Source organism: Melozone crissalis, unplaced genomic scaffold (assembly GCF_028551555.1).
Source record: "Melozone crissalis strain CALT ecotype California unplaced genomic scaffold, PUWL_Pcris_2 ptg000222l_1, whole genome shotgun sequence".
Taxonomy (NCBI): domain Eukaryota; kingdom Metazoa; phylum Chordata; class Aves; order Passeriformes; family Passerellidae; genus Melozone; species Melozone crissalis.
The window spans coordinates 378349-403744 of NW_026535985.1; the positions used below are offsets into that span (position 1 = coordinate 378349).

The 25396-nt window shown below is 48.6% G+C and overlaps 1 protein-coding gene and 1 non-coding gene across 2 annotated transcripts; both read left to right on the top strand.

The window, feature by feature from the left end:
* Positions 1-450: 450 nt before the first annotated feature.
* On the top strand, positions 451-24464 carry KANSL2 (KAT8 regulatory NSL complex subunit 2). The gene is made up of 10 exons (XM_054294176.1): positions 451-494; positions 1491-1742; positions 4942-5120; positions 5914-6028; positions 6750-6913; positions 9962-10128; positions 12141-12237; positions 18275-18528; positions 21172-21357; positions 24375-24464. The coding sequence occupies exons 2-10, from the start codon at positions 1492-1494 to the stop codon at positions 24462-24464; spliced, it is 1503 nt and encodes a 500-aa protein (XP_054150151.1). The 5' UTR covers positions 451-494; position 1491.
* LOC128949363 (small nucleolar RNA SNORA2/SNORA34 family) lies at positions 12313-12440 on the top strand. Its single transcript, XR_008484201.1, has one exon. It is a non-coding gene; the product is annotated as a small nucleolar RNA SNORA2/SNORA34 family (small nucleolar RNA).
* Positions 24465-25396: the final 932 nt, after the last annotated feature.

Sequence of the window (25396 nt, forward strand, 5' to 3'; positions counted from 1 at the left end):
CAGTTCCTGGCCCTAGATTCACCCTGGTTCTATCCAGGGACCTCCACCCCGGTGTCCTGGCCCGGGACCCCCCCTCTCCCCCGGTGTCCTGGCTCGGGATCTGCCCCGGTCCTGTCCCGGGACCCCTTCTCCCCCAGGACCCACCCCAGCCCTGTCCCGGGACCCCCGCCCCGGTGTCCTGACTCGGGACCCCTGCCCCTGTAATCTCCTCCCCCCCGTCCTGTCCCGGGACCCCCTCTCTCCCCTGGGTCCCGTTCCGGTCCCGTCCCGGTTCCCCCGCCCCGCTCCCGCCGCCCCCACGTGTCGCGTTCCCGCCGCGCCGCCCCCACGTGACCCTAGGAAGGCGTGGTCTCTCCCAGCATGAGTGACGGCGAGCTGAGCCAATCACGCGCGAGAACGCCCCCGTGCTCGCCGCTGATTGGTGGATGGGCGGGCCAGTGAGGAGGCGGGGCGGGCGCACGGCGCGGCAGCGCGGAGGCCGCGGCGGCAGAGAGGTAAGATGGCGGCGGCGCCTCCTGCTCACAATGGGGCCCGGTGTGCCCCTCAGCGCGGCCCCTGTGTTCTCCTCCAGGGCTCATCTGTCCTGCACCGTTCCGGGGGCGGGTTTCCTCTCGCTCTCCGCTCCGGTAGCGCTTCCTGGGCTCCCCTCAGGGGTGCCCCTCACTCCCGCCGCCCGCGGACAAAATGGCGGCGCCTGGGCGGCAGGAGCGCGCATGCGCGGGAGCGGGGCGGCAGAGCACGTGCGCGGGCGGGAGAGCGCCGGGACAGGCGCCGGGAGAGGGGCTGGGATGGACCGGGATAGATCAGGAGGGGCACCGGGAGAGGGGCTGGGATGGACCGGGATAGATCAGGAGGGGCACCGGGAGAGGGGCTGGGATGGACCGGGATAGATCAGGAGGGGCACCGGGAGAGGGGTTGGGATGGACCGGGATAGATCAGGAGGGGCACCGGGAGAGGGGCTGGGATGGACCGGGATAGATCAGGATAGAGACGGTGATACATCAGGATGGGCAGCGGGAGAGAGGCTGGATTATACCGTGATAGACACGGGGATAGATTCACATCGGCACCGAAACACACCCGAGGACAGACCGGGATGCGCACTGGGGGATACCGGTACGGAGGCGGGAATGGAGCGGGGTGAGCCCCAGAAAGGACCGGGATAGAGCGTGCTTGGGGCTGGGTGGGCAGCGGGGATGCCCCGGTACGGAGCCGTGCACGGACACGGGCGGCAGAGCAGGACGAATCACCGGGACACATCGGGATAGAGGCACTGGGAGCACCCAGGAGATGCATTGGGGGTTCACTGGGAGAAGAGGATCCCCCCAGATTCATGCAGGGCTCAAAGCTCCCTCCAGCATTTTTGGGAGTTACCTCCGTACGAGCAGCCTTATCTTCTGCTGAAGGGCTCAGATTAGATTGAAATTCTTCCCCGCTGCTACTTTTCATTGTATCAGCGTTTCATTCCCCTCCCTTCCCTTGCTCTGCAGCATGAACAGGATCCGCATTCACGTGTTACCGACCAGCCGGGGCCGCCTGACCCCGGTGCCGCGGCCTCAGGAGCCCCTGGCCTGCTCCTTCAGCCCCCGGCCCTGCTCCCAGCCCCGCCTGGAGGGGCAGGAATTCTGCATCAAGCACATCCTCGAGGACAGGAATGCTCCCTTCAAACAGTGCAGCTACGTGTCCACCAAGAACGGGAAGCGTTGTCCCAATGCTGCTCCCAAACCTGAGAAGAAGGATGGGTGAGTGGCTTTTCCTCCTGCTTTTCCAGTCCCAAACTCTGTAGAATTAAAACAGGCAGGGGGAGGTTTTTTTTCTTTGCCTTCCCTTTTGAAGGAATGGCTGGAGTTGTGTCAGGGGAGATTTAGGCTGGATTTTGGGGAATCTTCCCCCAGTTGAGCACTTAAGCAGCTCCTGAGGGCAGTGGTGACATTCACAGCCCTGCCGGAGCCCAAGGAGTGTTTGGATAATGCACCCAGGAACGTGGTGGCATTTTGGGATGTCCCAGGAGTTGGACTTGGTGATCCTTGTGTGTCCCTTTCCGGATATTCCAGAGATTCTTCTCTTTCACCTGCTGCATTTGGATTACCTCTGAGAAGCATCTCTCTTTTTCCAAAATTAAAAAGCTGGAGAAAGACTCCATGGAGTTATCTGGACACTGTGGGCTGTGCCCTGAGCCAGCAGAAGGTGGCTGCAGTGCTCCAGGCCTTGCACTGGCTCTGTGTGTGCAGTCCCTCCCTCATCCCAGCACATCCCCAGATAATCCCCAGAGCAGCCACTCAGATCCCTCTGGAGCTTTGGTTGTGCTGCTGCTTCCCTTGTGGCCTTTAAAATGTTTAAGGGGTGGAACAATTATGGATGATAGAGCACAAATTCCTGACAGGAGCATTGCTTCAGGGATTTACTGGAAATGTGGGCAGTGGATGTCTCCACCCTGATCTCTGTGCCATAAAATGTGAGAACATTTGGAAGCAGAGGAGCTCAAAAACTCCCTCACCTCACTGGTTTTAACAAAAAGCTGGTTTTACTCCCTGCTGCTGGTGGCAGAAGTGATGTTCCCACAGTGGTGGGTGGGATCTCAGCATTCCCAGACTGGATCTGCAGCTCCCTGTGAGAGATTCCAGGTGCCAGGGCTTGTTCCTTGCACTTCTGCCCTGCTCAGGTGAAACCCTGCATCCAGAGCTGCCTCCAGAGCTCAGGAAGCTTTTCCTGAACCCCCAGCTCAGGGGAAAACATGGAGCAGTTGGAATGAGTTCAGAGACGAGCGTGGAGCAACTCACTTAGAAGGAAAGGCTGAGAGAATTTAAATTGTTCTGGAGAAGAGAAGCTCAGAGATGACTAAAGAGCTGCAGGAAAGATGGAGAGATTATTTTCAAGGGATGGAGTGCCAGGACAAGAGGGAATGGCTTCCCACTGCCAGAGGGCAGGGCTAGGTGGGATATTTGGAACAAATTTCTCCCTGTGAGGGTGGGGAGGCCCTGGAATGGATTTCCCAGAGAAGCTGGGGCTGCCCCTGGATCCCTGAAAGTGTCCAAGGCCAGGTTGGACAGGGCTTGGAGCCACCTGGGATGGTGGAAGGTGTCCATGTCCCTGTCCATGGATGATCTTTACATTCTAAAGCATCCTGGGAGTCTGAAAATGCAGAAATGGGAAAGGTTTGGGAGCTATTCCAGGCTTGGTGGCTGCTCTGTTGGAATGGCTGTGCTCATTTAAATGCCTTAAAAAGAGGATTTTTCCCCCACCCCCATTTTTTCTGGTATGAGGAAAGCACGAAGAAGATTTTAATCCCCAGATTATTGTGGCATCATGGTGCATTTAAAGCAGCAGAGCTCAGAGCCTCAGGAGTGCATTGAGGCAAAAGCAGAGCAGCAGGATCCAGGGGAGCTGCTCCTGTGAGGGTCCCCTCAGTGTTGTCCCCTCAGTGATGTCCCCTCCTCAGGGGACTTATCCCTGAGGAAACCCCAAACTTTTCAGCAGAAAATACCCATGGAATCTCCACACCATTTGGGGATTTGTCCTTTGGGGGCTGCTGAGGCTGCTGAGCTCTGCTCTTGGAGGCAAACCTGCGCTGTGATTTGGCATTTTGTGGCCACATTTCTCTCCACAGAGAAAAGCAAGGCACAATTCTTCCCAAGAATATTTCTGGGATTGACATTCTCTGAACCTCAGAGGAAGGAAACACAATTCTTATCGTTTGCTGTGCCTGTGTTTGTGCAAATATGAATGCAATAGGGAGATTGTTTACTCAAAGTGATGGTATTTTGTTTCCTTGGCCTATGAGGGCCGTGTGTTTGTGTGGTGACAGTCACGAGTTTCAGAATGTTGAGATCTTGGCAGATTCAGTTTAGATGTGATGTAATATATTATAAAATATTATAGTGTAGAATATTAATATATACTATATATATAGTATAACCCTATATATATAGTATATATAGTAAAATTATAGTATATTCTATATATATACTATATAATATAATATATTATACTATATATTGTATGTACTATATCTAGTATGCTATGTATAGTGTAATATATAGTGTATATGGTACTATATATAGTATATAGAATATATAGTATAGAGTATTATAGTATATGTGAATATATACATTATATATATCATGTATATATAGTATAGAATATATAGTATATGTATACATATTATGCCTAGTATATATAGCATATATAGTACAGTATATTATAGTATTATATAGTATATACTATAATATTATAATATAGTATAATAAAGTAATTAATTAGCCTTCTGATATCAATGGAGCCCTCATCATGCCTCCTTTGTTTAGACGTAATGCAACATAGTATAGAATATTATAGTATACTATATAAAGTATATGCTATATATATAGTATGCTATATATAGTATAACCCTATATATAATATATAGTGTAATTATAGTATAGTATACTATATATAGTAAATATAGCATATAGATATATATATAGTATAGAATATTATAGTATATGTGTGTATATACATTATATATAGTGTGTATATACATTATACATAGTATATGTATATATATAGTATATATAGCATATAGTGTAATATATTATAATATTATATAGTATATAGTATATCCTATACTATAAAGTATAGAATATACTATATACTATATAATATATAGTATACTTTACAGTATACTATATATATACTATAATATGTAGTATATATAGTATACTGTAAAGTAATTAATTAGCCTTCTGATATCGATGGAGTCCTCCTCCATCATTCCCCATCATTCCTCCTTCATCGGGGCCTCCTCATTCCAGCTGTAGTGTTTGGCGATGGAGGAGGGATTCCAGCAGCAGCAGCTGGGAGAGCAAGCAGGGTCAGGCTGGGGAGGAGGGGAGGCTCAAATCAGCTTTTAGCTTCTTCCTACCCAAACTACCCCACAAAATCCTCCACTGCTTTGTCCCACAGCACCTCGTTCTGCGCGGAGCATGCCCGGCGCAACGCGCTGGCACTGCAGGCTCAGGTGAAGAAATCCAACCCCGGGCCCGTGGGTGAGACCCTGCTGTGCCAGCTGAGCTCCTATGCCCGGGCAGAGCTGGGCAGCCAGAGCGCCGAGAGCAGCCGCAGCGAGGCCAGCCGCATCCTGGGTGAGCACTGAGCCCCTTGCCTTGAGATTTGAGCTTTTAGCTTTTTTACAGATCCTGTGGGGGTACCACTTGTTGGTTTTTCTGGGTCTGGATTGAAGGAATTTAAACCAGTAATTCATGTTCCAACTCAGGTGGTTTTTAGTTCTTATCAGAAAAACAGTCTCACTACTGTGAGTTCAGCCACAAGGTACAAAACAGCCAACAATCTCTTGTTCCAAGGTCTTTTAAGACTAAACTATCCAATTAAAAACTGACACTTAGATTATTTTCACTTTTAACCCAATAACTGATCCCCTTTTGGCACCTGGATTATTTTCACTTTTAACCCAATAACTGACTCCAAAGAACTGATCCCCTTTTGGCACCTGGATTATTTTCACTTTTAACCCAATAACTGACCACAAAGAACTGATCCCCTTTTGGCACCCGGATTATTTTTCCTTTTAATCCAATAACTGATCCCAAATAAATTATCTCCTTTTGGCACCGGGATTATTTTCCCATTTAACCCAATAACTGATCCCAAAGAGCCCCCAGTGCTGACTGGAATTCCCTGGTTCCTGGGAGGGCTGAAGGATCATTCCCAGTGTGTTTTGCTTGTTCTGGTTGTTCCAAACTGTGATGTTTTCTGTAATTTCCTGCTCCATGTCCCTCACTCAGAGTTTTGAGGTGGAGAATTCCCTCTTGACATGAGGCAGAGCCTGCTCAGCTCCATGGGGCTGAGCTCCAGGGTGTCCCTGGCCATGCTGGGATGTGGGACAGTGTCCTGTCACTCTGCTGCTGTGTCTTGCAGACGAGGACAGCTGGAGTGACTGTGAGCAGGACCCTGTCACTGTGGAGCAGACGTGGCGTGGGGACCCTGACAGTGAAGCTGACAGCATTGACAGCGACCAGGAGGATCCCCTCAAGTAGGTTGGGGGAGTAGTTAAATTTATATTTTGGGGGGGCTCAGCCTGGAGCCCAGACTCTTCAGAAAAAACCCATGGGATCCCCAGACCCTTCAGGGATCAACCCCAAGGGACCCCCACACCCTTTGGGTGTTCATCCCTGAAGGACCCTCAGACCCTTCAGCAGAAAAAACCCATGGGATCCCCACACCCTTTGGGTGTTCATCCCTGAAGGACCCTCAGACTCTTCAGCAGAAAAAAAACATTAAATCCCCAGATCCTTCAGGGATCAACCCTGAGGAACCCTCACACTCTTCGGGGGCTCATTCTTGAGGGTCCCCCAGACCCTTCAGGGATCAACCCTTAGGGAGCCCCACACTCTGGGGGCTCATCCCTGAGGAAACCCCAAACTTTTCAGCAGAAAAAGTCCATGGAATCCCCATGGATTCGGGGATCAGTCTCCAAGATACCCTCACATCTTTTGGGGGTTCATCCCTGAGGAACCCCCAGACTCTTCAGCAGAAAAAACCCCTGAGATCCCTAGACCCTTCAGGGATCAGCCCCAAAAGACACTCACACCCTTTGGAGACTCTTCCATGAAGAACCCTCAGACTCTTCTGCAGAAAAAACCCCTAGGATCCCCAGACCCTTCAGGGATCAGCCCAGAGGAACCCCCACACCTTTTGGGGGAATCGGTCTCCAGGAAACCCCCAAACAGACCCTATTTCCCTGGGTTTTCCAGGCATGCTGGTGTGTACACAGCCGAGGAGGTGGCTCTGATCATGAGGGAGAAGCTGATCCGCCTCCAGTCCCTCTACATTGACCAGTTCAAGCGTCTCCAGCACCTCCTGAAGGAGAAGAAACGACGGTTCCTGCACAGCAGGAAGGCAGAGCACGAGGCCATCGGTGAGCCCAGACCTCCTGCCTGGGGGTGGGCACAGAAATCTGCTGAAAATTGGGGATTTGGGCCTTTCTAGAGGCTGATTTCAGAGCAGGATAAAGGGGGGGGTTCCACACTCGGTGTTTTGTTGAGGAGATGGGGAAGTGGCTGGAGCACAAGGAGGAGGATCTGGAGAGCTGGGGAGGGGCTGAACATGGAGAAAAGGAGGCTCAGGTGGGATCATCTCAGTCTGTAACTCCCTGACAGGAGAGTGCAGCCAGGTGGGGGTCAGGTATCGATGATATTAATGGAGTCCTCCTCATCCTTCCTGCTTTGTTTAGATGTAATGTAATGAAGTATAGAATATATAGTATAGAATATATAGTATAGAATAGAATATATTCTATACTGGTATATAATATATAATATAGTATAGAATATGTAGTAATGCAATATAGTATAGAATATATAGAATAGTATATATACAGTGTATATAGTACTATATATATAGTATATAGAATATATATAATATAGAATATTATATGATATACTATATATAGTGTATACTATGTATAGGATACTATATATAGTATAACACTGTACATATATAATTACAGTATAATTACAGTATAGTAAAATATAATTATAGTATATATATAGTATATATATACTATATATAGTATAGAGTATCATAGTATATGTATATACTATATATAGTATAACCCTATACATATATAATTATAGTATAGTATAATATATAGTATAGTATAATATATATAGTATATCTATAGTATATGTAGTATATAGAATATATATAGCATAGAATAGCTTAGTATATGTACATATCTATAATATATATACTATAATATAGAATACATATAATACTTATATAGTTTATAGTATAGTATATTATAGTATAATATATATAATATATCTATAGTATATATAAATACTATATATACTATATACTATATATATGTATAAATAGTATATATATACTATATATATTATATATAATATATATAGTGTATATATACACTATATAGTATAAAATATCATAGTATATGTATATTATATGGTATATGTATGTAATATTTTTATACTGAATACTATATATAATATACATTTGCTATGATATTCTATACTATATATAATATAGAATATAATAGTATATGTATATATATTATATATATAGTATAGTATATTATAGTATAATGTAACGTATGCTATACTATAGTACTATAATATATTGTAATATATCTGCTCCCACAGAACAATGCGACAAAAGGAAATGGCCTCACACTGTGCCGGGGGAGGTTTGGGGTGGGCGTCAAGAGGATTTCGGTATGGAAAAGGTGGTCAGGCATTGGAAATTACAGTATAGTAAAATATAATTATAGTATATATATAGTATATATATACTATATATAGTATAGAGTATCATAGTATATGTATATACTATATATAGTATAACCCTATACATATATAATTATAGTATAGTATAATATATAGTATAGTATAATATATATAGTATATCTATAGTATATGTAGTATATAGAATATATATAGCATAGAATAGCTTAGTATATGTACATATCTATAATATATATACTATAATATAGAATACATATAATACTTATATAGTTTATAGTATAGTATATTATAGTATAATATATATAATATATCTATAGTATATATAAATACTATATATACTATATACTATATATATGTATAAATAGTATATATATACTATATATATTATATATAATATATATAGTGTATATATACACTATATAGTATAAAATATCATAGTATATGTATATTATATGGTATATGTATGTAATATTTTTATACTGAATACTATATATAATATACATTTGCTATGATATTCTATACTATATATAATATAGAATATAATAGTATATGTATATATATTATATATATAGTATAGTATATTATAGTATAATGTAACGTATGCTATACTATAGTACTATAATATATTGTAATATATCTGCTCCCACAGAACAATGCGACAAAAGGAAATGGCCTCACACTGTGCCAGGGGAGGTTTGGGGTGGGCATCAAGAGGATTTCGGTATGGAAAAGGTGGTCAGGCATTGGAAATGCCCAGGAAGGAGTTCAGTGCACAGCTGGACATTGCACTCAGTGCTCTGGTCTGGTTGGCAAGGTGGGGATCAGTCACAGGTTGGACTCTGATCCTGGAGAGCTCTTCCAGCCTGAGTGATTCCATGATTCTGTGCTGGTCCTGTGCCCAGAGATCCCTATCACTGCAGCTCCAAAGCTTGTGCATTTCTTTGCTCTTCAGAGCTTGCAGCGTTGGCAGGAAATGAGCTATAATGTTAATTCTGAGACAAAAGTGCTTATTTTGTACTGGGATTTCCTGTTTTTTCCTTTTGCGAACAAAAAATATTCATCCATAAGGCCCTTGGTGTTTGGACAGGAGCTGGTTCCAGTAACACCAGTGCTGCTGTACTGGCTTATTCCTCCTTAGCAGCTTTCCCTCTGCCTCTGCTGGCATTCTCTGTATGCAGAACATGCTTTTGAAAGCAGGAATTCCCAGTTCAACAGAGGCAAAACCCAGTTGTGTAACTGATCCCAAGTATTGCAGAGCAAAGGACTCTTTTTCCAGCATCATCCTTTAATAGCTCATCCTGGAAAACGCCATAATTCAGCTCAGGCTCAAGTAAAAATAACCAGGAGTTTGGTACATACCAATTTTGCAGAACTCTTTTTAGCAAAGCAGGCAGAGAAAAGCAGATCCTGTAATTACACCAGGAATGCTGGCAGGAAGCTTCCAGAACTCACCCAGGAGTGACCTGGAATTTGACAAGTTTTTCTTCTGCTGAAATCACAATGCACAGGAGTGGCTCGAATTATTTTTAAAGGAGGTTTTAAAAATACCCTGTGGGTTCCTGGTGTTCAGGAGAGGTCAGGATAAATTTTGGGATGGAACCTGCACCGCCAGGCGTCACCCAAAGCTGATGGGTGAGGGATGGAGCCCTCAAACCCCAAAAATCCAGGCCAGATTCCTGACTCTTCCTTTATTCCTGCAGGCAGCAGCCTCCTGACAGGGCCAGAGGGGCTGATGGCCAAGGAGAGGGAGAACCTGAAGAGGCTCAAGTGCCTGCGGCGTTACCGGCAGCGCTACGGGGTGGAGGCTCTGCTGCACCGGCAGCTCCGCGAGCGCCGCATCCTGGCCACCGATGGCGTGGCCCAGCAGGTCCGTGGGGACACCCTGGAGGGGGCTCTGTCCTCTCCTGTCACTCTGGGAGTGACCCCAGGCCCTGGCAGATTGCCCCATGTAACGTCCTTCCTGCGAGGGTGCCGCCCTGCTGGGTTTGGAGAAGCTCCTGGGGTTGTTAAGAGAGGTTCTGGGGTTGGAGAAGCTTTTGGGGTTGTTGTGGGAGCTCTCAGGTTTGGAGAAGCTCCTGGGGATGTTGTGGGAGCTCCTGGGGTTGTTGTGGGAGCTCCTGGGGTTGTTGCGGGAGCTCTTGGGTTTGGAGAAGCTTTTGGGGTTGTTGTAGGAGCTCCTGGGGTTGTTGTAGGATCTGTTGGGTTTGGAGAAGCACCTGGGATTGTTGTAGGAGCTCCTGGGGTTGTTGTGGGAGCTCCTGGGTTTGGAAAAGCTCCTGGGGTTGTAGAGGGAGCTGCTGGGGATGTTGTAGGAGCTCTTGGGTTTGGAGAAGCACCTGGGGTGGTTAAGGGAGGTCCTGGGGTTATTACAGGAGCTCTCAGGTTTGGAGAAGCACCTGGGGTTGTTAAGGGAGGTCCTGGGTTTGGAGAAGCTCCTGGGGATGTTGTGGGAGCTCTTGGGTTTGGAGAAGCTCCTGAGGATGTTGCAGGAGCTCCTGGGGATGTTTTAGGAACTCCTGGGTTTGTAGGACCTTCTGGATCTGTGGGACCTCCTATCCTTCCTGCAAGGACAGCTCTAGCTGCCACCATCCTGGGTTTGTAGGAGCTCCTGGGGATGTTGTAGGAGCTCCTGGGTTTGGAAAAGCTCCTGGGGTTGTTGTGGGAGCTCCTGGGGTTGTTGTGGGAGCTGTTGGGTTTGGAGAAGCACCTGGGGTTGTTAAGGGAGGTCCTGTGTTTGGAGAAGCTCCTGGGGTTGTTGTGGGAGCTCTTGGGGTTGTTGTGGGAGTTCTTGGGTTTGTAGGAGCACCTGGGTTTGGAGAAGCTTTTGGGGTTGTTGTGGGAGCTCCTGGGTTTATGGGAGCTCTTGGGGTTGCTGAGGGAGCTCCTGGGGTTGTTGAGGAAGCTCTTGGGTTTGGAGAAGCTTTTGGGGTTGTTGAGGGAGCTCCTGGGTTTGTAGGAGCTCCTGGGTTTGGAAAACCTCCTGGGGTCGTTGCGGGAGCTTCTGGATTTGTAGGAGCTCCTGGAGTTGTTGTGGGAGTTCCTGGGGTTGTTGTGGGAGCTCCTGGGTTTGGAGAAGCTCCTGGGGTTGTTGTGGGAGCTCCTGGGGTTGTTGAGGGAGCTCTTGGATTTGTAAGAGCTTCTGGATCTGTGGGAGCTCCTGTCCTTCCTGCAAGGACAGCTCTGGTTGCCACCCTGCTGGGTTTGGACAAGCTCCTGGGGTTGTTGAGGTTTGTGGGAGCTTCTGGATCTGTGGTAGCTCCTGTGTGTGCAAGAACCCTCAGGTGTGTGGGAGCTCTTGGTGTCCACACCTTGAACGCTGGGCTCAGCTTTGGGCTCCTCACAGCAAGACAGACATGGAGGGTCAAATCCAGAGAAGGGAAAGAGACTGGAGGCCAAGAAAGGTCTGCAAAACTCCTGAGGAGATGAGGGAGCTCATCCTGGAGAAAAGAGGGCTCAGGGTATTGGGAGGTTTGAGGATTTTTAGGAGCTCACAGCTTGTGGAAGCTCGTGGGTTTGTTTGTCAAGGCTCTCAGGTTTTTGGGAGCTCCTGGCTCTGAGTGAGTCCATTCCAGTGCCTAAAAGAGGCTTTAAAAAAAAGGAGTGGGAGTTTTAAATAGACATCCAGTGACAGGACAAGAGGAAATGGTTTTAAACTAAGACATGAGAGGTTTAGATGGGACATTGGGAACAAATCCCTCCCTGTGAGGGTGGGGAGGCCCTGCAATGGATTTCTCAGACCAGCTCTGGCTGCCCCATCCCTCAGATGCTCAAGACCAGCTTGGATATGACTTAAAACAGCGTGGCACAGTGCAAAATATCCTTGCTGTGGGAAAAGGAGCTTTAGAATCTCTCCCAACCCAAACCATTGCACGATTCCAGGCTCACACCACCCGCTCCAGCCAGCGCTGCTTGGCCTTTGTGGACGATGTCAGATGCTCCAACCCCTCCCTGCCACTGACCAGGCACTGCCTCACACGTATCCTTTGATCCCAGCCTCTCCCTGAGTGTTTTCCAGCAGTTTTCCCCCTGGTTGTGTCTCTTTTCTCCCTCCCTGGCCCTGAATCAAGGCCCTCGGTTTGCTGTAGCCGTTGGTTTCAAGCAGGAGCCCAGAGGAAATGTCTCCCAGTCTGTTGGTGCTCCCCTGCCATGGATCAGCCAGTTCGTGTGGGAGAAACAATGTCTGACCTTATTTTCCATGGAAGAAATTCCTCCTGATGAGCTCAGAAATCCCTGATGAATTCAGAAATCCCTGGTGAATTCAGAAATCCCTAATGAGCTCAGAAATCCCTGATGAATTCAGAAATCCCTGAATTCAGAAATCCCTGATGAACTCAGAAATTCCTCCTGATGAATTCAGAAATTCCTCCTGATGAATTCAGAAACTCCTTCTGATGAATTCAGAAATCCGTGATAAATTCAAAATTCTCTCTCCCAGTCTGTTGGTGCTTCCCTGCCATGGATCAGCCAGTTCGTGTGGGAGAAACAATGTCTGAGCTTGTTTTGTATGGAAAAATTCCTCCTGATGAATTCAGAAATCCCTAATGAGCTCAGAAATTCCTCCTGATGAATTCAGAAATTCCTCCTGATGAATTCAGAAACTCCTTCTGATGAATTCAGAAATCCGTGATAAATTCAAAATTCTCTCTCCCAGTCTGTTGGTGCTTCCCTGCCATGGATCAGCCAGTTCGTGTGGGAGAAACAATGTCTGAGCTTGTTTTGTATGGAAAAATTCCTCCTGATGAATTCACAAATCCCTAATGAGCTCAGAAATCCCTAATGAGCTCAGAAATTCCTCCTGATGAATTCAGAAATTCCCCTGATGAGCTCAGAAATCCCTGATGATTCAGAAATCCCTGGTGAGCTCAGAAATTCCTGGTGAGTTCAGAAATTCCTGATGAATTCAGAAATTCTTCCTGATGAATTCAGAAATTCCTGATGAATTCAGAAATCCCTGATGAATTCAGAAATTCCTGATGGATTCAGAAATCCCTGATGAGCTCAGAAATCCCTGATGAGCTCAGAAATCTCTGAATTCAGAAATTCCTGATGAATTGAGAAATTCCTCCCGATGAATTCAGAAATTCCTGAACCTCCCCGACAAAGATTGAGGCTCTTCCCTCTTGTCCTGTCCCTTATTCCTTGGGAGCAGAGCCCCAATATAGGATCAAGGATCCCCCAGCTGAGGGATGACCCCTAATATAGGATCAAGGACCCCCAAATATGGGGTCAAGGATTCCCCAGTATGGGATCACCCCCAAATATGGGACCAAGGATTCCCCAGGTCAGGGATTTGTGGGAGCTCTTGGGGTTATCAGAGTTCCTGGGTCTTTGGCAACTCTGGGTTTGTGGGAATTGCTGGATTTGTGGGAACTCCTGGGTCTGTGCGAGCTCCTGAGTTTTTGGGACCTATTGGGTCTTGAGGAGCTTTCAGATTTCTTGGGAAATTCTGGATTTTTGAGAGCCCCTTGTTTTGTTTGCTTTTTTTCCCCCTGGAGTTCTCCTACTCCCCCAGCCCTGTGCAGGGAGCTGGAAGCTGCTTTTGTTTCTCTTTAATCACCACAGACCTCAAAATAAAGCCAGGAGGAATCCCATAAAACAGCCAGAGAAGCTGCTGTGGGCAGCTGGTGCTCCTGGGAGGGAGGGAAGGGTTGGGCTTGTGGGAGCTCCTGAGTTTTTGGGACCTCTTGGGTCTTGAAGAGCTTTCAGATTTCTTTGGAAATTCTGGATTTTTGAGAGCCCCTTGTTTTGTTTGCTTTTTTTCTCCCTGGAGTTCTCCTACTCCCCCAGCCCTGTGCAGGGAGCTGGAAGCTGCTTTTGTTTCTCTTTAACCACCACAGACCTCAAAATAAAGCCAGGAGGAATCCCATAAAACAGCCAGAGAAGCTGCTGTGGGCAGCTGGTGCTCCTGGGAGGGAGGGAGGGAAGAGCTGGGTCTGACTCTCGGTGACACAAACAAGCTTTTCCTGAGGCAGCTGATAACATCTGATAACATCTGTGGCTTTTCTGGAGCTCTGCTTGCTTCCAGGAGCTGGATTGTTTGTGACAGGGCACTAAAGGGATGGGGGAAAGCTGGGAGGTTCCAGATGGAGCTTGGGATTTTTGTCCTCTTGGCAATCTGTGCTTTTGGCTACCAGTAAAGCCAGTGCTGGAGCTGAAAATCTGATTTTCCCACTCCCTCTTCCCTCACCACAGCTTCCCTTGGGTGTCCCAGGTCCTTTTCTCTTGGGCTGGGCTCTGATTTTGCTGCCAGCCCAAATTCTGGCTCCCCACAGCCTGCCAGGAAATGAATTCCTGAGAAATCCTTGGAGTAGGGAGGAGAGGAGGGAGGGGTGAATCTCAAACCCAGCCAGCTTTAAGAAACTGCCTTAAATTTGGTGTCTTTTCCCCATTTTTTGTGAGTTTGGGGGATTTTTTTCCCCTCCTCCCACACTGGTGTGTGTGTGAGGAAATTGCAGTTGGGATGATCCTGGTTGGAAGGGGATGGAAGAGGAGAAAGATGTGGGAGGAGGAGGAGGAAGGGGTTGGAATAAAAGGATGAGGATCAGAAGGGGAGAAAGGGATGGAAGAGAAGGAAAAGGTTGGAAGATAAGGGTGGGGATCAGAAAATGAGAAAAAGAAATGAAAGAATAGGAAAGGATGGGAAGAAAAGGTTGGAAGAAGTGAATGGGGATTGAAAAAAAAAAGAGGAAGGGATTGGAAGAAAAGGATGGGGATCAGAAGAGGAGAAAGAGAAATGGAAGAGGAGGAAAGGGTTGGGAAGAAAAGGATGGGGATCAGAAGAGGAGAAAAGGATGGAAAAAGAGGAAGGGATGGGGAGAAAAGATTGGAAGAAGTGAATTGGGGCTGAAAAAGAGGAAGGGATGAAAAAAGGATGGGGATCAGAAAAGGAGAAAGAAATGAAAGAAGAGGAAAGGATGGGAAGAAAAGGAGGAAGGAGTGGAGAAAGAGGAAGGGATGGGAAGAAAAGGTTGGAAGGAGTGAATGGGGATTGAAAAGAAAGAGGAAGGGATTGGAAGAAAAAAGTGGGAATCAGAAGAGGAGAAAAGGATGGAAAAAGAAGAAAGGATGGGAAGAAATGGTTGGAAGAAGTGAAGGGGGTTGAAAAAGAGGAAGGGGTGGGAAGAAAAGGATGAGGATCAGAAAAGGAGGAAGAGAAATGGAAGAGGAGGAAAGGGTTGGAAGAAAAGGTTGGAAGAAGTGAATTGGGATTAAAAAAGAGGAAGGGGTTGGAAGAAGTGAATGGGGGTTGAAAAAAAAGTGAAAAGAGAAGGGTGGGGATCAGAAAAGGAGAAAAGGATGCAAGAACAGGAAAGGGAAGAAAAGGTTGGAAGAAGTGAATGGGGGTTGAAAAAGAGGAAGGGATGAAAAGAAAGGGATGGGGATCAGAAAAGGAGGAAGAGAAATGGAAGAGGAGGAAAGGATGGGAAGATGTTGGAAGAAGTCAATTTGGGTTGAAAAAGAGGAATGGGTGAAAAGAAAAGGATGGAGATCAGAAAAGGAGGAAGAGAAATGGAAGAGGAGGAAAGGCTGGAACAAGTGAATTGGGATTAAAAAAGAGGAAGGGGTTGGAAGAAAAGGTTGGAAGAAGTGAATGGGGGTTTTAAAAAAGGAAGGGGCGGAAAGAAAAGGATGGGGATCAGAAAAGGAGGAAGATGAACGGAAGGGGAGAAAAGGGTTGGGAAGAAAAGGTTGGGGATCAGAAGATGAGAAAAGGGTGGAAAAAGAGGAAGGGATGGGAAGAAGAGATTGGAAGAAGTGAATGGGGGTTCAAAAAGAGGAAGGAGTGGGAAGAAGAGAAAGATTAAAAGAGGAGGAAAAGGAGGAGTGGAGTCAGAAGAGGAGGATGGGATCAGAATAGGGCTTGGAAGAGGAAGAAGAGGATGGGTGTGGGAAGAGGAGGAAAGGGTTGGGAGGTGATGGCTTTGATCTGTAGCTCCTTTGCCTCTGGATCACTCTGCAAGTGTGATGCAATTGAAGAGGAGTTTCTGTTTGGGATTAAAGGCAGGAAATCCCATTTACACCTCTGGCAGGAACAGCTTTTCCACTGGGAAGGAAAATGCAGCGAGAAAATAGAAATAACTGAACCAAAATGCTGGCTGTGGGAGAGGCATTGTGTGTGCTGGGATCTCCCTGCCCGTGGGGCTGGAGCTGCTCATTTCCCAGGGATGTCTGCAAACAAAAGTTAATCCTCAGCCTTTGTGCCATCCAGCTGAGAATCTCTGAGTGGTTTATGGGATCCAGCCACATCTCCCAGCCCCCACAGAGGGGGGATTATGGCTGTTGTCCCAGTTTTCCATCATGGAAATGGTGTCACCCACATCTCTGGGCATTGGGGTGCAGCTCTGGATTCTTGATCTGGGTGAAATTGGAGTGGGTTTAGCAACATTTGTGGGGGAATTGGGAGCATTTCTCAGCATTTATCCTTCTGGATCCTCCAGTATGGGATCAAAAATTCCCCAGCTCGGGGATGACCCCAAATATGGGATCAAGGACTCTGCAATATGGGGTCATTTCCCAGGGATGTCTGCAAACAAAAGTTAATCCTCAGCCTTTGTGCCATCCAGCTGAGAATCTCTAAGTGGTTTATGGGATCCAGCCCCCACAGAGGGGGATTATGGCTGTTGTCCCAGTTTTCCATCATGGAAATGATGTCACCACATCCCTGAGCATTGGGGTGCAGATCTAACCTGTGGATTCTTGATCTGAGAGAAATTGGGGTGGGTTTAGCACCATTTGTGGGGGAATTGGGAGCATTTCTCAGCATTTATCCCTCTGGATCCTCCAGTATGGGATCAAAACTTCCTCATCTCAAAGATGAGCCCCAATATGGGATCAAGGATTCCCCAATATGGGATGACCCCCAAATACAGGATCAAGGGTTCCCAATTATGGAATCACCCTCAGTATGGGATCAGAGATTCCCCAGCTCAGAGATGACCCCAAATATGGGATCAAGGATCCCTGATTATGGGATTACCTCCAGTATGGGATCAAGGATTCCCCCAGTATGGGATGACCCCTAATATAGGATTAAGGATTGCCCAATATGGAATCAAGGATCCCCCAGCTCAGGGATGAGCTCCAATATGGGATCAAAGAATTCCCCAGCTCAGGGATGACCCCCAGTATGGGATGACCCCAAATATGGGATCAAGGATTCTCCAGCTCAGGGATGAGCCCCAGTGTGGGACCAAGGATTCCCCAATATGGGATCAACGCCAATAAGGGATCAGGATTCCCCAATATGGGATCAAGGATTCCTCAACTCAGGGATCACCCCCAAATATGGGATTAAGGATTTCTCAGTATGGGATCAAGGATCTCCCAGCTTGGGGATCACCCCCAATATGGGATCAAGGATTTCCCAATATGGGATGACCCCAAACATGGGATCAAGGATCCCCCAGCTCAGGGATGACCCCCAGTATAGGATGAAGGATCCCCCAGCTCAGAGATGACCCCTAAATATGGGATTATGGATTCTCCAATATGGGACCACCCCAATAGGGGATTAGGGATTCCCCAATATGGGACCACCCCAATATGAGATTAGGGATTCCCCAATATTGGACCACCCCAATATGGGATTAGGGATTCCCCAATATTGGACCACCCCAATATGGGATTAGGGATTCCCCAATATTGGACCACCCCAATATGAGATTAGGGATTCCCCAATATTGGACCACCCCAATATGAGATTAGGGATTCCCCAGTATTGGATCACCCCAATATGAGATTAGGGATTCCCCAGTATTGGACCACCCCAATATGGGATTAGGGATTCCCCAGTATTGGATCACCCCAATATGAGATTAGGGATTCCCCAGTATTGGATCACCCCAATATGAGATTAGGGATTCCCCAGTATTGGACCACCCCAATATGGGATTAGGGATTCCCCAGTGTTGGACCACCCCAATATGGGATTAGGGATTCCCCAATATTGGACCACCCCAATGTGGGATCACTCTGCTGTACCTGTGCTGCCTTCCTTGACCTCCTCTCCCCAGATATCTGCCAGGACACCAACCAGAGCCTTTTCAAGCCTTGCCAGGGCTCTGAGGAGGTTCCCTGCAACAAGCCCGTGCCCGTGAGCCTGTCGGAGGAGCCCTGCTGCCCCCTGCACCTGCGGCTGCCCCCCCAGATGTACGTGCCCGAGCAGGGGCTGGCAGTGCCCCAGGAGCTGGGGGCAGCGCCCTCAGAGCTGTACCTGAGTGCAGCTGAGCTGCAGCCCACCGAGAGCCTGCCCCTGGAGTTCAGTGATGTAAGTGGCACAGCTGGGAGGGCTCTCCTGGTCCCTCCTGGGGTGGGGGAGGAGCTTCTTGCAACCTTTTCTTCCCATCCCTTCCTCCTCTTCCATTTATCTTCCTCCTTTTCTGATCCCTGTCCTTTTCTTCCCATCCCTTCGTCCTCTTCCATTTCTCTTTCTCCTTTTCTTCCCACCCCTTCCTCTTTTTCAACCCCCATTCACTTCTTCCAACCTTTTCTTCCCAACCCTTTCCTCCTCTTCCATTCCTCTTTCTCCTTTTCTGATCCCCCTCCTCTTCTTCCTGTTTTTCAACCCCCATTCACTTCTTCCAACTTTTTCTTCCCAACCCTTTCTTCTTCCATTTCTCTTTCTCCTTTTCTGATCCCCATCCTTTTCTTCCAAGCCCTTCCTCTTTTTGAACCCCCATTCACTTCTTCCAACCTTTTCCTCCTCTTCCATTTCTCTTTCTCCTTTTTTTTCCATCCCTTCCTCTTTTTCAACCCCCATTCACTTCCAATGTTTTCTTCCCATCCCTTCCTCCTCTTCCATTTCTCTTCCTCCTTTTCTGATCCCCATCTGTTTCTTCCCATCCCTTCCTGTTTTTCAATCCCAATTCACTTCTTCCAACCCTTTCCTCCTCTTCCACCTGAGATCCCACCTGGGATGCTACATCCAGATCTGGGTTCTGAGCACAGGAGGAGCTGCTGGAGTGAGGCTGGAACAGCTCTGGGATCAGGCTGGGGATGTCCAGGCTGGAGAGGAGAGGGATCCAGGGACACCTCAGAGCCCCTTTGGGACAAAGGATGGGGTGCCAGGATAAAGGGGAATGGTTTCCCACTGCCAGAGGCAGGGTTAGATGGGATATTTTGAACAAATTTCTCCCTGTGAAGATCTCCCCAGATTTGTTTCTCCCTAGGGAGGCTCTGGAATGGATTTCCCAGAGCAGCTGTGGCTGCCTCTGGATCCCTGAAAGTGTCCAGGATGAGGTTGGACAAGGCTTGGAGCCACCTGGGATAGTGGAAGGTTTCCATGTCCCTGTCCATGCATGATCTTTACATTCTAAATCCATCTTTTAGTCTGAAAATGCAGGAATGTGGAAGGTCTAGGAGCTATTCCAGGCTTGGTGGCTGCTCCTTTGGAATGGCTGTGCTCATTTAAATGCCTTAAAAAGAGGATTTTTTATCCCCCACCCCCATTTTCTCTGGCACGAGGAAAACAGGAAGATTTTAATCCCCAGATTATTGTGGCATCATGGTGCATTTAAAGCAGCAGAGCTCAGAGCCTCAGGAGTGCATTGAGGCCAAAGCAGAGCACAGGATCCAGGGGAGCTGCTCCTGTGAGGGTCCCCTCAGTTTTTGGGGGCTCCTGAGGCTGCTGAGCTCTGCTGTTGGAGGCAAACCTTGGATCTCTGGTGATGGAGGAGAGGTTCCAGCCCCAGGAGCCAGGAGAACAAGCAGGGTCAGGCTTGAGGAGGGCTCAGATCAGTCCCCAGCCCCTTTCTGTGCAAACAGGAGGTGAAATTTTTGGGTTAGAAAGGAAAAGCAGGGCTGGTTTCCCTCATGCTGTCCCTTGGGAGGGTTCTGAGCTCTCTCTGAAGCACTGCAGATCCATGGGAGCTGCTGGGGGTGTCTGTGTTGTGTCTCAGCAGGCTGGGGAGGTGCCACTCCTGAGGCACGGGAATGTCACCAGGAATGTCACCCTGGTGTCAAAGCCCCTCTGGAGCCAGAACAAATCCCAGATTCTGCTGAATCCCAGCTTCTCCTGAATCCCAGCCTCTCACAAATCCCAGCTTCTGCTGAATCCCAGTCTATGCTGAATCCCAGTTCCTCCCAAATCCCAGGCTCTGATGAATCCCAGCTCCTCCTGAATCCCAGTCTGTCCCAAATCCCAGCCTTTCCAAATCCCAGCTTCTCCCAAATCCCAGTCTTTGCTGAATCCCAGCCTGTCCCAACTCCCAGCCTCTTCTGAATCCCAGCTCCTCCTGAATCCCAGCCTCTCCTGAATCCCAGCTTCTGCCAAATCCCAGCTCCTGAATCCCAGCTCCTCCTGAATTTCAGCCTCTCTCAAATCCCGGCCTCTCTCAAATCCCAGCTTCTCCTGAATCCCAGCTCCTCCTGAATTTCCTCCTGGATGTCCCCAGGAGTGTGTGTGACATCCTGGAGAGCAGGGACTGGTGTGGGGATCCTCTGGAATGTGTGTGTGACATCCTAGGAGAGGGTGGACATGTTCCAGGTGTCCCCAGGAATGTGTGTGACATGCTGGACATGGGGGATTGCTCTGGGGGTCCCCAGGAATGTGTGTGACATCCTGGAGAGCAGGGATGGCTCTGGGGGTCCCCAGAAAGGTGTGATTGGACCCTGCCAAAGCCATTCCAGGTGCTGGAGGGACACTTTGGGGACAACACATCACTCCGGCCTCCAGCTGGTGTGTGCCACAGCTTGTCCTCAGCAGTGCCAGCTGGGATCATGGCATTGCAGGAGGAGAAGGAGAAGGAGAAGGAGAAGGAGAAGGAGGAGGAGGTTATTGGGGTGTGTTCCTGTCTGGGGCCCCCCTGGCATGGTGCTCACTCCTCCTCCTCCTCCTCCTCCCTGCCTTCCTCCTCCCTTCCCTGCTGCTCCAGACCCTCCTCAGCCCTGATGAGCTCTCTTTTCCCTGCAGGACCTGGACGTGGTGGGTGATGGGATGCAGTGCCCACCTTCCCCTCTGCTCTTTGACCCTTCTGTGAGCCTGGATCCAGCCCTGAGGGACATGGCCGAGGCTCCCATCGACATCCTGGCCCTGGAGGAGCCTGACAGGGGCAGCTCCTGCTCCCCCCTCATCCCTGCAGCCCAGGGGCCTGCCCAGGTATGGACTGACAGGGCTGTGGTGGTTAAAAAGGGAAAAAATGCAGAATTTCCCAAGAAATCTGAAAGCTCCTCAAGACCCAAGAGGTCCCAAAAACTCAGGAACTCCTGCAGATCCAGGAGTTCCCACAAACCCAGCAATTCCCTCCCTCCCAGGAGCACCAGCAGCTTCTCTGGCTGTTTTAGGGGATTTCTCCTGGCTTTATTTTGAGGTCTCTGGTGGTTAAAGAGAAACAAATCTAGAATTTCCCAAGAAATCCGAAAGCTCTTCAAGACCCAAGAGGTCCCAAAAACTCAGGAGCTCCCACAAGCCCAACCCTTCCCTCCCTCCCAGGAGCACCAGCTGCCCACAGCAGCTTCTCTGGCTGTTTTATGGGATTCCTCCTGGCTTTATTTTGAGGTCTGTGGTGGTTAAAGAGAAACAAAAGCAGCTTCCAGCTCCCTGCACAGGGCTGGGGGAGTAGGAGAACTCCAGGGGGAAAAAAACCCAAAAACAACAACAAGGGGCTCTCAAAAATCCAAAATTTCCCAAGAAATCTGAAAGCTCTTCAAGACCCAAGAGGTCCCAAAAACTCAGGAGCTCGCACAGACCCAGGAGTTCCCACAAATCCAGCAATTCCCACAAACCCAGAGTTGCCAAAGACCCAGGAACTCTGATAACCCCAAGAGCTCCCACAAATCCCTGAGCTGGGCGTCCTTGATCCCATATTTGGGGAATCCTTGATCCCATATTGGGAGTCCTTGATCCCATATTGGGGAATCCTTAATCCCGTATTTGGGGAATCCTTAATCCTATATTTGGGGGTTATCCCCAAGCTGGGGGATCCTTGATCCCATATTGGGGGTCTTTGTTCCCATATTGGGGAATCCTTAATCCCATATTTGGGGATGATCCCATATTGGGGAATCCTTGATCCCATATTTAGGGGTCATTCCTGAGCTGAGGGATCCTTGATCCCATATTGAGGAATCCTTAATCCCATATTTGAGGGTGATCCCTGAGCTGGGGGATCCTTGATTTCATATTTGGGGGTGATCCCATACTGGGAGATCCTTGATCCCCTATTGGGGGTTCTTTATCTCATATTGGGAATCCTTGATCCCATATTTGGGGAATCCTTAATCCTATATTTGGGGGTTATCCCCAAACTGGGGGATCCTTGATCCCGTATTGGGGGTCCTTGATCCCATATTGGGGAGTCCTTAATCCCATATTTGGGGGTGATCCCTGAGCTGGGAGATCCTTGATCCCATATTTTGGAGTGATCCCATATTGGGGAATCCTTGATCCCCTACTGGGGGATCCTTGATCCCATATTGGGGGTCCTTGTTCCCATATTGGAGAATCCTTAATCCCATATTTGGGGGTGATCCCATACTGGGGGATCCTTGATTCCATGTTGGGGAATCCTTGATCCCATATTAGGGGTCATCCCTGAGCTGGGGAATCCTTGATTTCATATTGGGGAATCCTTGATCCCATATTTGGGGGTGATCCCATCCTGGGGAATCCTTAATCCCATATTTGGGGGTCATCCCTGAGCTGGGGATCCTTGATTTAATATATTTTATGGGGTTTTTTTTCTTCCCTCCTCTTCCTCCTACACAGCAGCTGGGTGTGCCCATGGTCTGGGTGGCATTAGGAATGCCAGGCTGTGGGTGCCACCCTTGTCCTGGGCATGTCTGGGACAATGGAGATGTCTGGGATGCTCTATGAACCTCTTAACCCCAGTTGAGGGTTTTTAGGGGAGTTGTTTCCCAGCCCAGGGGTTCTCCTTTCTTCCTTGGAGTCTTAATTTTCACTGGGAAAACTGAAATTTATTCCTCTCATCCTTTCCGGAGCTTGGGGTGTCCCCACAGGGACAGGCAATGTCACCCAGTGTCCTGTCATGGTTCCTGGGGTGATGGCCAAGTTTTGGGGTTCTCCTTTCTTCCTTGGAGTTACTTTTCACTGAGATAACTGAAATTTATTGATTGAAATTTATTCCTCTTTTCCTTTCTGAAGCCTGGGGCTATTTTGGGGTGTCCCCACAGTGACAGGTGATGTCACCCAGTGTCCTGTCATGGTGTGAAGGCCAAGTTTTGGGGCCACATCCCAGGGGTTCTCCTTTCTTCCTTGGAGTCTTAATTTTCACAGGGATAACTCAAATTTGTTCCTTTTTGGAACCTGGGGCTTCTTTGGGATGGATTCATTTTCACTGGGAAAACTGAAATTTATTCCTTTTTTCCTTTCTGGAGCCTGGGGCTATTTTGGGGTGTCCCCACAGTGACAGGCGATGTCACCCAGTGTCCTGTCATGGGGTGAAGGCCAAGTTTTGAGGCCTAGGGGTTCTCCTTTCTTCCTTGGAGTCTTAATTTTCACTGAGAAAACTGAAATTTGTTCCTCTTTGGAGCCTGGAGTTTTTTGGGGTGGATTAATTTTCACTGGGAAAACTGAAATTTATTCCTCTCATCCTTTCCGGAGCTTGGGGTTTCTTTGGGGTGTCCCAACAGTGACAGGCGATGTCACCCACTGTCCTGTCATGGTTCCTGGGGTGATGGCCAAGTTTTGGGGTTCTCCTTTCTTCCTTGGAGTTACTTTTCACTGGGATAACTGAAATTTATTGACTGAAATTTGTTCCTCTCATCCTTTCTGGAGCCGGCGGCTTCTTTGGGGTGGATTAATTTTCACTGGGATAACGGAAATTTGTTCCTCTCATTCTCTTTGGAGCTTGGGGCTTTTTTGGGGTGTCCCCACAGTGACAGGTGATGTCACCCACTGTCCTGTCATGGGGTGAAGGCCAAGTTTTGGGGTGGGGAGGGGGTGTCACACCCCAGGCTCTGACTGAAGACCCCCAGTTTTTCTGTAACTGTTGGTTTCAAACAAGAGCCCAGAGCAAAAACCCTCCCGGTCTGTTGGTGCTCCCACCTTGTGGAGTTCCCAATTCGTGTGGGAGTGACACTGCCAGCCCCAGGCTGTGTCCCAGCACCCCCTGCCATGTCCCTGTGCTGTCCCAGCAGTGTCACCTTCCCTTGCAGCCCCAGCAGGAGCAGCAGCCACAGGGAACGGCCTCGACCAGCCCAGCCCGAGGAGCCAACGGGAGCCTGGAGCCTGGAGCTGTGGGCTGAGCCTGGTGTGGGACCCTCAGCGTGGGACCTGGGGGGCTGCAGAGCCTCCAGGAGGAGCTGCAGCTCCAGCTCTGCTGATTCTGCAGCCACAGAAACCCCAAAAACCCCAAGATGGGGCTGCAGAGCCTCCTGTTCTCCCTGGGGATGGAGCGGCCACGGGAGGGAAATCACCAAATTCTGAGGGACACCCGGGGGACCTGGGGTGTCACCATGGGACCTGGGGAGGCTGGAGAGCTGTTCCAGTGCCAGGAGGAGCTGCAGCTCCAGTTCTGCTGATTCTACAACCCCAGAAACCCCACAAACCCCATCCAGACCTTCCCGTCCTCCATGGGGATGGAGCTGGGGGAGGGAAATCACCAAATTCCGGGGAAAAGAAATCACCAAATTCTGGGGGATCCTTACCATGGGACTTGAGGGGCTTTGAGTCCTTCTCCAGTGCCAGGATGAGCTGCAGCTCCAGCTCTGCTGATTCTGCAGCCACAGAAACCCTAAAAACCCCAGAAACCTCATCCAGACCTTCATGTCCTTGGTGGGGATGGAGCGGCCACAGAAGGGAAATCACCAAATTCTGGGGGACACCCGGGGAACCTGGGGCTCCTTGAGTCCTTCTCCAGTGCCAGGAGAAGCTGCAGCTCCAGTTCTGCTGGTTCTGCAACCCCAGAAACCCCAAAAAGCCCAGAAACCCCATCCAGACCTTCATGGCCTCCATGGAGATGGGGCGGCTACAGGAGGGAAATCACCAAATTCTGGGGGACAGAAATCACCAAATTCTGGGGGACAGACATCACCAAATTCTGGGGGACCCTCATTGTGGGACTTGGGGGGGGGGGGGGCTATAGACCTTCTCCAGTGCAAGGATGAGCTGTTCTGCTGATTCTGCAGCCACAGAAACCCCAAAAACCCCAGAAACTTCATCCAGATCCTACCATCCT